The sequence below is a fragment of the Fundulus heteroclitus genome, chromosome 13, assembly GCF_011125445.2.
Source record: "Fundulus heteroclitus isolate FHET01 chromosome 13, MU-UCD_Fhet_4.1, whole genome shotgun sequence".
Classification (NCBI taxonomy): domain Eukaryota; kingdom Metazoa; phylum Chordata; class Actinopteri; order Cyprinodontiformes; family Fundulidae; genus Fundulus; species Fundulus heteroclitus.
Window position 1 is genome coordinate 21015833 of NC_046373.1, and position 13557 is coordinate 21029389.

The 13557-nt window shown below is 40.5% G+C and overlaps 1 protein-coding gene across 2 annotated transcripts; it reads left to right on the forward strand.

Annotated features, from left to right (window-relative positions):
• Positions 1–5: 5 nt before the first annotated feature.
• ppp1r18 (protein phosphatase 1, regulatory subunit 18) lies at positions 6–13109 on the forward strand. 2 transcript variants are annotated; one of them, XM_036145346.1, is made up of 4 exons: positions 6–367; positions 553–4462; positions 9710–9929; positions 12234–13109. In XM_036145346.1, exons 2-4 carry the CDS (start codon positions 623–625, stop codon positions 12251–12253), a joined length of 4080 nt encoding a protein of 1359 aa, XP_036001239.1. In that variant the 5' UTR covers positions 6–367; positions 553–622; the 3' UTR covers positions 12254–13109. The 2 variants fall into 2 exon arrangements, with proteins under 2 accessions (XP_036001239.1, XP_036001240.1); XM_036145347.1 differs by having other exon boundaries at positions 7–367; positions 645–4462.
• Positions 13110–13557: the final 448 nt, after the last annotated feature.

The following is a 13557-nucleotide window of genomic DNA, read 5'->3' on the forward strand; positions in this document are numbered from 1 at the left end:
GAGGGAGGGGGGCAGGAGTCGGGCAGACGGCTCTGGTCTTTAAACTCCTTTTCTTAGTTCCCACAATATGGTGTGTGCCACTAAACTCTCCTGACGGAATTGACTGCAATTATCGGATTAGCGCTCTGCAGTTCTGGAGCTGGAGACGGAAAGAGCGTCCATTTTTTTCCGCCTTGATGCAAAGTCAGCTTTCGGGGTGACTTCGCAAGGCTGCGTGCATTTTAAACGGGACTTTTAAAAGGGTTGATTCTATATTTCATCTTTTCGCTTTTGGAGAGAGATTACCCGCTGAGACGAGACGGAGCGCATTACGCACAGACTTAGACTAATGTTGGATCCCATAAATCTTTGCGCAAACTTGGGTTTGGTAAGTTTTTTCCTTGCTAAAGTAGAAATGAAACCTATCTAAAGGCTTAATCAATTTATTCAGGTTACATGGACATTTTCTAGTCGCATTACGATGTTTTAGCTTTATTAGAAATGCTCGTGTGACAAAAATAGATTTTATCCGATTTGTTTTTTGTTTTTTTCTTTTTCTTTTTTTTGTTACAGGTAATTCCTGAAGTCTCGCAGGACAGAAGTTTCGCCCACTTTGACCAAAGGGTCCGAAATCTTTTTTGTTATGTCTGTTTCTTCTCTGCCAGAATGGAAGCAACTTCTTCTGGAGAGAAAGAGGAGAGAGGAGGAGCAGCGAGAGAGGAGAGAAAAGGAGGAGGAGGAGAAGCTGGCCAGCATGCCTGCCTGGAAGCGGGGGATCATTCAGCGGAGAAAGGCCAAGCAGGAGAGCTTGGGTGACAGGGAGAGAGACAGAGACATCTGCCTGCACCAGGTGGACGCCAGAACATCTTCTGATGGCCTTAGTGACACTGACAGCTCGATTACGGTCAATCAGGGAAGTGAGACGTCACTCAGTCCAGATCCTGGGATGTGGCTGGATGCAGAGCCCAAACCGGGGAGTCAGGTGTCAGTGGAAACCATCGTTCCAGTCCACGAGAACCCATTTATTCGCACACAGAGTGTGTGGAGGAAAGGCAAAGATCCAGAGGCAGCAAATGAGGTGGAGGTTAAGGAGAAGGAAAAGCTCTGCCTCAGGTCTCAAGAAGTGGAGACGAGCAGAGGAAGAGATATCGAGCTGAAAATAGAAAGGTTTAGGGATTTGACTGAAGGGTGGGAAAAGGAGAAGAGCAGGGATAAGAGTCTAGGAAAAGAAAAGGAGAACAACCAAGAAGGATGTGAAAAGGACATAAAACAGGGGAAAGAGTCAGTTAGGGATGGAGTGAAGGAGCAGGAACTCTTTAAAGTGAAAAAAGAGGCTGAGGAAAAAGATATCCCTCAGACGTCTGGTCAGTTTCCCCCCGTTCTTCCCTGTCTTCGAACCATCCGAGCTGACAACATCATCATCATCGAACAGGACCGAAAGGGCAGCGACGAAAGAAGGGCAAGATGGAGGGAGGTGGAAAGGGAGACCCCTGAAGAAGACCATCAGCTGAAGAGAGGGATGAAGATGGACCTCAGAGAGATCCTGGCAGGAGGAGGGAGTGTCACAGAGATACGAGCTTCTGAAGTTTTGATCATCAAGCCGTCTGTCAGCTCCGAGGAGCAAACAGGCGGAGGAGGAAAGTCTAGAGAGGAAGGAGAAGTGAAGAGCAACTTGGATTTAACCAGAGATATGAAATCAGAAATGTCCTGGCTGAGAGAAAACGACAAGGATAAGCCCTGGGGTCAGGCAACAGTTATTAATAAAGACAGTGGAGGAGACAGCTGGGATGATAATGTTTTTGTTGAGAGGGGAGGGAGGGTCAGCAAGCTGCTGAGTAAGTTCGGAGAGCATCCAATGCCTCCATCTCGGTCCAAAAGTTCAGATAATTTCCTCCAACCAGGAAGAAGAAAATACTCTGGAGATCAAGAAGATCGACAGTCTGAGGAGAGAAAGGCAAATGGAAAGAACATGCTTCTGAGAAGCACCCCAAAACGCTCCTTCAGCTTCTCGGATCGAGTCGTCGGAGTGGTAGAGAACGGATTAGGAGATGCAAGGGGTCAAGAGAGCATATATCCAGAGAAAAACACTGATTCCTGGGTAGATGTAGCAGGGGTAGCAAAACTCAGACCAAGCGTGAAAGAGCGCTTTGGAAAGCACAAAGATGTAAAAAGTGAGGATGAAAAGGGAGGAGTGATGCAGAGGACGAAGGACGCAGAAATTTGGAAAAAACACAGGAGTGAGCTGAAGAAAGTAGAGCCTGTCAATAAGAGAGCCGCAGAGAAAGTAGGGGTTGCAGATGCAGACAAGGGGTTCACAGTAGCTTCAGTAAAAAACACAGAGGGCATATCGTTTGCAAGAAGAGTACCAATCAGACAGGATGTTAGAGCAAGAGCTGATAAAGATGCTAGGATACTGACAAAGGACAGAAGTGTTGAAAAAGATTCAGAGGCAGGTGGAGTTAGTGACGTTCGGAGAGATGACAGACTGGACAGAAGAGTGCAAATTGAAACTAATTACCCTGGTGCTACAGTGGAAGTGTCACCCATTCCCAGTGAGACTTTTGTGAATCAGTGCAAACATGATTCGGCTTTCAAAGAATGCTCCAGTCTGTTTTCTACAGGCCAAGATCAGATCCCCCATAGAGGGCCAGAGTGGAGCGGCTCAGGACCACAAGGTCCTTACCTCTTGTACTCCAATGTATCCCAGCAAACTGAGGATCTTAGAAGCAAAACAGACAAGAGGGGGGATACAACTATCTACGTAAGCGAGAGGGAAGAAATACCTCACACCGCTGCACACGAAGGGTGCGACGAGGAACCTCAGACAGGAGGCCATACTGGTTCAGAGAGAGAGATTCCCAGATCTCCAAAGAGGATTGAATCCACCGGGATCCCACCAGGTTGCCTTGAGGTTCAAATTCCTAGGGCTGTGTTTTATGTTGCCGAGGAGATGTCGGAGAGAAAGGTTAGCGAGTGTCGGAGCGGTGACGGACAAGACTGGGAAGGAGACCATAGGGTGGAAAGGAGGGATAGCTGGACGATTGGAAAACCTCTGAGTCGGATTGAGTCTCTCAGAGAGAAAATGAGAGAGAGAGAGCTGGATAAACAAAGACAAAGAGAGGCCCGGGTGGGAGAAAGATGTGAAGCTGCAGACATCTGTGAGGCTCCAGCAGCTGAGGACAGGTATGAGGTGAGGGGAAGTGAAATCATGAAAGAGTGGGATGATGCGGCTTGTACGCAGGCGAGGCCGGACGTACCGGAGAGCGAAGAGGGCGACGCAGCAGAGCAGACATCCACGGGTGTCTGTGACGTCAGACGGGAAGTCGGCATGTTGAAAACCAGCCCTCAGCTTCCTGTTTCTGTCCCCAGCTCACAAGACAAGAGCAGAGAGGAAGTGGCAGACGAGTGTTCGGCTGGCGTCCCTGATGTTCACTCTGAAGGCTCCCAGATCTCCGAGGATGAAACGGACCCCCTGAAACATGTAGAGCTGCACCTGGAGCACCACAGGGGCCAATACGAGAGCACAGAAGAAGAAGAAGAAGAGGAGGAGGAAGACAGAGAGTTCTCTGAGGAGGAGTTGGAGAAGTACACAACGTCTACAGACTCTATAGGTTCTCTCTCTCCTTCACCGCCTCATCCCAACTCCCTGGCAGCCATGAGCCGGATCTACAACCTGGACACCGTTGGTTCAAGATCAGGCTTGTATCTGAGGGATAGGACAGTAGACATCCCATCTTCTGTGCACCTTGTTAAAGTGAAGCCATTTATTTCAAGCTCTCACCAGGGGGACAGCAAATCGCTGACAGGTGACGACATCCGTGGGGTTCAGACGATACAGCAACAGATTGAGCAGTTTCAGCTGAAAGAGCAGGAAGTGCTAAAGTCATCTGCAAATACCTCTGGAAAGGAAAAAGAAACAAAATTGCCCAAAAGTCCCAAAAGAGAGACAAAGCTGCAGGTAAAAGAAGCGGAAGCTGAAGAAACACCTGAAAGTAACCAAAGAACCAAAGAATCTCCACAGCGTTTTTGTTCCCCAACATCTCAGCTGAAGCAAACTATCACCATCACCCCCTCGTTTCTAAGGAACCAATCACCAGACAACTCTTTGAAACCTACAAACTGTGCCCCGACTCCAGCCTCCTCCCCATGCTCACCATCTCCTGCCAACTCTCCCAGCATCTCCCCATCTCCCAGCCCGTCTCCCAAGCTCTTCTCCATCAGAAGTGCTTCTGGGGGCCAAGTAAAGAGAGGCGCCACCATCACAATCACTCCAAAAAAAACTGTCGGCGGAGGAGCTACTGGATCCGCAGCACGATCAGCAGCAGCAGGGTCACCAAAAACCCCATCGCAGCAACCGACGACCCCCGATGTGGACGAGCCTGCAAAGAAGAAGTATCCATCAGTGGACGAAATTGAAGTGATTGGTGGATATCAGAATCTGGAGAGGTCCTGTCTGGTCAAGAGTAAAGTGACGCAAAAGAGGGTAAGTTGATTTGGTTTTTGCACTTATATGGAATGGGGTAACTTTCACTGCGCAAACACGTCAAAATCGGAGGAAAGCATTCGCTCCCAGCTATGCAAAAGTATAATGTAGTATATATATATAACACAATCTGTGTATCCATTTGAATTTAAGGTCTTGCGAAAATCAGGTTTATCACTTTCTGACTTCTCCGCTTCTCGTCAAGCAGAATCCCCTTTCACTAGGAGAACATCCCCTATGATTGAGAAGTGCGATCACGGAGAAGGAGCTTAGCTAGTTAAAGCCTTATCAAGCACGACATCTTGATTCTGAGCCATAAAACCCGGGAGTGATCTCCTTTTTCCATTTGCACCTGTGCTCTAATTCCCCCTGACTTTTAGCTTTTATTGCTTTTTGTGTTTTATATGTTCAGAAAGAAACACAACAAACTACCATGAGACAAGATCATGCTGAAGCTTATTAAGAAAGACATGGGTAGTAGTGAGGTTATAGGCTTCAGTGGACGCAGAAAAGTTGCATAGGAAACTACAATGAGAGGCAGAATTTCTTCTTCAGTTTGCTTCATTCAGTCTACCTGCTTGAATCTGACGATTTGTTGTGTGAATGCATGCAAGACTACATTGCTATTCACAGTTTTTCTGCCTCAGCACCTTCAACCCACACCAATAATTCCCTGTACAAAGTTCACTAAACAGCCTTTCTTCTTTTGAATTTCGTGACTTCTTCAGTTCTTCAGTAGGAAAGTTGAAGAGAGAGATAAAGAGTAAAGTTTTTTCAGCATCCGGTGAAGTGAATTTTGTTCTTTTTGGACTTTCGCAGGCGTCTTTAGATGACTCAAGTTGCTGTTTTTGTATTTCAGCTTTGTTAGGCTGCTTGAAATGTCCCTCTCAGTCTGCTTCCTTCTTCGCTTGCACCAGTTCTCCTCTAACTGTTGAGTCAGCCTTATGCTGCCTCTCGCACAAATCAGTCTTTGTGTGTTCTTGGCTCTGTCCTAGCCTGGCCTTTGGGTTGTTAGACTGTCTTTTAACACGTTGACAGTCCGCTGAGCATGGCAGATAGCAAGTAGATTTAGCTGGATGTGCATGATTTGGAGGGTAAGATTTGACGAAGTTCAGGGGACTCAGACAGCATTGAGGAAAAGTAAAGACCAGAGGCAGTTTGTAGACAGCAATAGTGAGAAAAAAAAAAGTTTTGTTTCTTTGGTCTCACAGAAACTCCCTGTCACGCTGTGCATTTTTACACACTTCCTCTTTCAGATGTTTGAGCTTCCTCTAATAAAAGATTGACTAAATGGAAGTGATGTGCAGTCCAAATTACTTGAAGTTGGCGAAAGGTTCTCATAAAGCAGCACTTCATGCGCAGATATGCATTTAATTTCCAAGGCGTTGGCACTCCACCAAAGGACAGTGACAACCATTATCCACAGATTGAGAAAATATGGAGCAGTGTTGAACCATGCCAGGAATGGCCAACACACCAAATTTACTGCAAGATTTAAAAAAAAAAAAGCAAAATGAAGGTTTCGGAGTCGCCTAGTCAAAGTCTGAATTCAAAATCTAATTATAATGCTGTGTCATTCTATTTAGCAGATCATTTAAAAAACACTCCAATATGGCTGAATTAAAACAATTCTGCAAAAAACTGTAGTCCAACTATCCTCTATGGTGACATTAAAGACTCATTGTCAGTTGAAACATTTGATGGTAATTGTTGCTGCAATGGCTGGCACAACCAGTTATAAGATTTATGGGTGATGACTTTTTCACATTGGCCAAGGTCTGTTTGAATAGCGTTTTTGTTTTTTTTAATAAATCAAATAATAATTCAAAAGCTTCCTTTTGTTTAACACAGGTTTTCTTTTTATAATCAGAAACATACAAATGTGGCGAAATAGAAGAAACAGAAGAAATGACAAATACCCTTTCCCAGCTCTGTTTTAGACAGAGCTTTATGTTACCAGTCATGTAATTCTGACTGTCTTAGCTGCAGTAAGAGATGACCACGGAGTGATTTTCTGACCACCTGTTGCTCTCACGTTGATGCCGTTCAGACGGTTTGACGTCAGGCTTCCTCCCCTCCCCCCCATTACACTATCATATCACAGTAGGAGGTTAAAGTGCTTGGGCTTAAATTGACTCATTCTTTCTTTGAGATTTGTACGTCTAGATACTATGACATATAACTAAATTTAGGTTACTGCAACCAAACTTTATGGTAAAAAATTTTTTCCCCTCATATATTTTTGACTCTATTCTACCTTTTATACCTTTAAAAAAATCGCACCTATGTTTTGTAAAAAGGAAGCAGGAGGTGACCTCAAAGCTATTCTCTGTGTTTAGTTTCAGCCTTGCATTGCTGAACTTTTGAATTTAACTACATGAGCTTCCCTCTTCTTCTTTTTTTATAGCCTTCGCCAAACTCTTTGGCTCTACTCTCCTGCTGCGTTAGCCTGGGTTAATCAGGGTCAGGGATGCAGGATTAAACCTTCTGTGCCTTAATATAATTGCTTCTTTATTGGTTATTTGCATGGTGACAAGCATTCATATCCTTCGCTAATTTGAAATGCACATCCCCAGACGCTCCTTTAACAAAATAAGACAATAAAACAGCATAGCAAGATCAAATATCATACATAACATCTTAAAATCACTTAAAACAGACCGACAATGAGACAAAGGGACAGGGTTGTCTGACTGTATGGAATTAGTTTCAAATCCTCAGGTAAAGTGAAAAGGCTGTTTAACTAAAAGAGGTTTTATGAAAAGGGTGCCTTACAATTCTTTGTGGATGTGCTATGAGTTACTAAACCTACAGATATGCATAAGAGGAACCACAAGGTCACTGAGCACCTGCCAGCCTTATTTGAGCACATCTGTTCTTTGCCCTTCAGATGGCCACAGTTCAAGGTGAAGCAGCTAAATGCACACGTTGTCTGCACTTCAAAGTATACTTACTAACCCATCTTGGCTTCAGGGCTGAGTTTCTGTCAGTACAAGTCTTTGGATGTACCTCTGCTTCCTCTAGGACTCGTGCTGCTTGCTTACACCACACCAGCTGCTTAGTAAACAAACGTCGCAGGGCCTTATTCTCCTTTTTTAAGAAAACCACAACTTAGCAGTCCATTTCTGCTTGTGCTTCCTAATATGCAAGATCCAATCTCCATTTCAGTGATGGCATGAAGGGTTCAAAGTATGGCTGCTGTTCTAAGCCTCACGCTGCCAGTTGACATTACAGTCATAGCGTTTGCAAACGCCTCTCAGAGACAGACTGAAACATTTTCCAGCACCTACACCCTGTCTTTGCAAGTTGAAGTTAGCATATCTAAGAGGAAATAGGCTGTGTTTGAAACTGTTTGCTTTCGGTTAGAGACATTTTTTCATAACAGGTCATGTTTGTATGTTGTTTTATAATTTCAAGACAAAGCTCACTACCGACATTTCCGTGAAAAAGTATTTGCCTCCTTTTTCATTTCTTCTGTTTGTTTGTTTTTTGCCACACTTAAATACAGTTTTTAAATGATTATTTCATATATTGAAGGAAAAAGTTATCCAAACCCTGTAGACATATTTTATCCCTCTTATTAAATCATGAATGCACTGTCATTATTGTTGATGCTATTTTTGGAAATCTGATTTTAATTTCACTCTGGTCTGATTACTGCCAGACCTGTATAATCAAGAAATTATTTAAACAGAACCTATATGACAGCATGAAGTAAGCTACAAGATCTCAAAAAGAATTGCACCATACCCTTATCTGAAAACATGCGATAGCAGATGACAAACAAAGTCATTGACATATATCAGTCTGGAAAGAGTCTCAGAGCCATTTCTAAGCCTTTGGAACTCCAGCAAACCATTAATGTTCTTTAGAGCTGCATCATATCAGGAAAATATTTATTTGTGAAACTAGTATTGAATATATAGCAATAACATTATTGACTAAAGTTAACCCACATTTTCATTACAATTCTATTTCTGTACTATTACACAATGCGCCTATCAATCTCCATGAACATTAATAACATCTCAGGCACTAATAATATACATCCGACACTAGCATTGAGGGCCCTAAGAGTCCATCCAACACACCAAATATATTTCTGATATGCAGAGCATGATGCCTGACAATTGAAATATAATTGCAACGAGCACAAACAATCCTTTGCGATTGCAATACAGCCTGCTTTGATATTGGGGTGATAGTTGCAATTCAGTTGTGAAGCTGTAGTGTTTATGATGAGAGAGACTGGGCAATATGACACTTATCAAAGAGTTTCAAGGTGAAAAACCACTGCTGTGAAAAAAAGACATCAAGGTTTGTCTTAATTGGTCAAAAAACATCTTGATGGCGTTCAACACTTAAAGTTAAAATATTCTGTAGACTGGCGAGACAAAAGTGGAGCCTTTTGTAAGGTGTCTGTCCCATTATATCAAATGTGAAACTAACAGCCTTTCACAAAAAGGACATCAGAGCTTAACATAGAGGTGATAGCATGAAGAACTGGGACTGCTTTCCCGCCGGATATAATTAACTTGTTGCAGTTGATGAAACTAAATTCTCTTGAATAGCTGATAATCTTAAAGTGAGGATGTCTTACCTTGAATTTGTAACAATAGACACTTGGGTTATGCAGCGGAAAAATGATCCAAAGTACACCAACAAGTCTTCACCTCAATGGATAAAAGGACAAAAATGTTGGTTTTGGAGTCAGTTACCACTTAAATCTGATTCAGATGTTGTGACATGGCCCTGATCTGGCTATTGGGTCTTGAATACTTTCCAATGAATACGTATTGAAATAATTGTGCAAACTAATGCCGCCCGGAGCAAGCCCTCATTCTGTTACCCCTAACAAATCAAATTTAGAAAACCATCTAAATTCTGATCAAGGACAAGATACAGTCTATTTCCCCACAAGGCCAAGGTTTCTCCCACCATATTAAAAGCCTGGTGGGCCACCATGTTTTACTCACCCTCCCGCCAGGCTAGACATTGTTTGGTTATTTTAAATACTTGATGTTGTTGATGTTTAGAGCAACATAAAACGTTCAGTAAAGCTGACGCGCTAGCTGTTATTAGCTTCACGAACACTATGGCACCCAGCTGCGCTTCTTCTTCGAGCTGTGTCACACAACGCTCAACGTGCTTACATTATAGAAAAAGAGTCAACCTATGTTCTTACAAGATATAACATATTTTTATTAACTATGATGAAAGAAAACCATCTGTCTTAACTTTTTCCAGGTGAAGGTGTGTTTTGATGAAGACCAGCTTGAGCAGGTGTGTGAATACCCTTCAGAGACCTTCATGCTGACGTTAAGCCCCCTCCCTTATGACCTTGAGAAGAAAGAAAAGTTGCACGGTGTGGAGGTGCACAAGGATGATGGTGAAGGTGAGGGAGGAGCAGTTGTCTTCAAGAGCATGAAGAGCACAGGGACTGCGAAAGGACCTCGCCTAAGAGTGGGTCAGTGTCACCCCCGTCTCAGAAGACATAAAGTGTAATAAATGTTTTCAGTATGTCTTACAGATGTCTGCACTGTCCTGAAAAATCCTCTGTATGGTTTAATTTAATATGGTTTAAAAAGTTGACATTTTATTCAAGATTTTTCAAGTGGTTTGTTTTGGCAAAGCTCCAGATGTTGTAAGAAATTATGACTCCCATTTACAAAAAACAACAACCAGGTGTGTTTTACAACTATACTCACCATAGTACATTTATTTCTACTGTAGACCTATAATAAATATGCTGATTATTCTTACAATGTGAAAGTGGTGGGTTTGGTTCCAGCTTCTTCCTGTCACATGTCCATGCGCCACTGAGCTAAGCATTTAAAACCCCATCTTGCCTATTGATTTGCATTTCAGTGTCTGAATGTGTGCACAGTTGTGTGCTGATTTGGTTGATGTGGCTCTAGTGTAAAACACTTTGAGTGGTTAGTATGACTAGAAAGGTGCTCCATAAATACAATTCATGTACCATTTACACATCAATGAACCATACTGCTAAATAAAAAAAATAACTACTCTTTTTGAATTACTACAATTTGCTTCAGGAAATAGCACCAGTTACCAATATATTATATTAGTGTTTTTGAGGCCTTCAGACACTGTAGAAATATGTTCTCTAAAAGGGACTATATCAAAGTATGTGTGAGACTGCTTTAAGATACAAGATACAATCCATCATAAGTGAAAATTAACAGTTTCATACGACATGTGCAAAGTTTATTCAAACAACAGGCATATTTTTATTTAAACTTGGGTTTGTTAGGGAACCTCCAACTTTCCAAGTTGGAGTACCAATACCAGAGGGTGTTGATTTTTTCCAGCTTGGAATTCCAAAATTCCTACTTCCAAGTACATATTATGTCTTGAAATGATGGCTACAGTGTCTTCCGGTGTCAAACCTTTTTATATAACTTGAGTCAATGCTGTTTTCTCCTATTGGCATTTATTCGCCTTTATTATAATTTTTTAAATCAATAAAAGCAATTAAAATGGTAGAAGTTAAACTCTAGTGAGTTGTTAGCATGCTAATAAGCATTGCCAACAGATTTGTCTGAAAAAAGAAAGTCCTAAAAATATTTTTCTTTTTAATCCTGCTTATTTTCCCCTATGTAGGTCGACTGTTTACAGTTTTAATTTAATCAGTAAGAGTATTAAAACAAGATAGAAATGTCCCCTGAAGCTATCAAGTAAGTTTTCTTTAGCTTGCATGTTAGCATTGCATCGATCGGTTTGCAAATGCTGCACCTCTCGAAGGTCTCAAGATTTTATTTTTTTATTTTTAATGCTATTTGCGTTATGCCTTTTGAGAGTTTCAAAATATTCAGTAAGAGCATTTAAAGTATAAAAATGTCTTCCCACATTACCAAGTTAGTCTTCATTGGACATAGTTAGCATAGGGCTATCTGTTTGCTAAAGCTCTAGGGGGATTGTTTTGGCTATTTAAGGTCCCACCATGTCTTTGATTTATTTCTTATGCTTATTCTCCCTACAATATGGCTTCCCCTTAAGAGTTTTAACATATTCAGCAAGATAATTTAGAAGTGAATAAAAACATCTCATATTACCATCTGAGACCACCTTTGACATGCTATTTAGCATTGTAGCTGTCTTTACTAAAGCCATGAAATAAATGCTATTAAGTTTAATCAGTCGTTATTACTATTTATCAACCTTATATTATATAACTTTCATTTTATTTACATTTTAAAGTAGAATGAAATATATCCTTGAGTTTTGCTTTAGCACAGTCATTAGCATTGTAGCTATATGTTTGCTAAAGCGTTAAGAGAAATTCTATAGCACCTGAGCTCTCAGCATCTTTTTTAATCTCATTTTCGTTTGTTGCTCCTGTATACTTGATTTTGTTACTTATCTCATGTTATCAAGTGAGTCTTCCTCTAGCATGATAATTATCATCAGAGTTTTATGGCCATCTGTTTCATTACCTTCTTAAAGGTTTTATAATACCTTTATGAGTTTGTTTGTTTCTGACGGAGAAAATGTTGAATGATGAGATTTTATCTTTTAAATAAATAAGGTAACAACTTTACCTTTATGTAAATAACAGGTGAGCAATGTGGGCAAGCTCATTATAAAGAAGAAGAGTAAAAATATATAGAACCAGTAGAATTTGTGTCCATTGCAAAGCCACAATTGTTATTGTTAAGGAATGAGATTCGAACTTTAAATCTAATTGTATTCGAAAAATTCAATATCCATTAGACATTAACTTTAATTTCCTTTCATCTCTGTCTTCCAGATGAGTCTTGCCCTCGGTAGAAACCAATCATCTTCACCAAAATTGCCCATGTGATGAGATCATCGACATGTTATCAAAAAATCATATAATTTTTTTTATTGCCTGTTGATTTATTGTTGTGTTGTTTTCTTTTTGGCATTTTGTTTAATTTAGAATCAGATCAGTTAGGTTTATGCACTTGGTTAAGGGGAGATTGTTGTATTTACTGTGGGAACATTTATTTTAAGGAGAACTGAGGGACAGCTGTGAATGTTAAAGCATGGTACATATTTAAAACAAACTCAGGTGTGTGCACTGATTAGCGATGAAGATCACATGTCTATGCAATAAGAAGAAAGGGAAAAAAAGATTTTATTATCAAGGTAATGTATTTCATAGTTTATTTTATGTCTGTCTTTTCAGTGTTAGTTTGCATTGAAAAATTCAACATTTATTTTTATGTCATCTGGATTAATGTGCCTGCAGGATTAGCTCATACAGATGACATAAAGATCAGTTTAATGTGATTTATTAGTTTGAAGCCTGTTTAATAAACCTTCTCTCACTGGGTTTTGGTGCAATGTGTGATATGTTGAATAGATCCTTAATGTTCACAGAATGAAGTTTTGAATATGGATTCTGTTAAAGATTTTATTTTTTTGTTTTTATTATATAAATGGTGACTGAATGGATGTCCCTGAGAGAAAGGTTTTATAACAACCCGGATACCAGATGCAATTCAGCATATTACAGCTGCTTTTGGACTTATGTTTTATTTAACCTAAACATTTTAATTGGTGAAAGATGGCACAAATTATGTGCATATAATGGTTTTGCTATATGGTTAAGGAAGCTGGCTTCAAAAGAGAACAATCCAATAAAGTGTTTTGAAAACAGTTTTACGTCCTGTTTTTCGGTGCTGGTGGCGAGAGGTTGGGGTTATAGAAATGTTTCTCAGCAATTTGTTTTTGGTCAAAATGACTTTCCCAGATGTCTTATCAAGATTATGTTAGTTCTCATTTTCTTTGAATTATTGTGAAATACTGAAATTATAAAAGAGATTTTGAAACTAAATGCTATTTGCAATGCTTTTCTTTAAATAGTCGCATCTGGTTGGCTGTACTTGTCACCAGATTGCATTCATTACAATTACAATTACAATTCAGAGAGAATTATTTTCAACTTTTTCTGAATGTTTTGATGAGATATTTAAGTCCAGCAATATAAAATATATTCCATGACTTAAGAAAAACTTTCAAACTTGGAGGAGTTATACATTTAGTCTTTCTGGAAACCAAATAAAAATTCTCACTATTTTTGTGATAAAGAGAACTCAGTATAACTT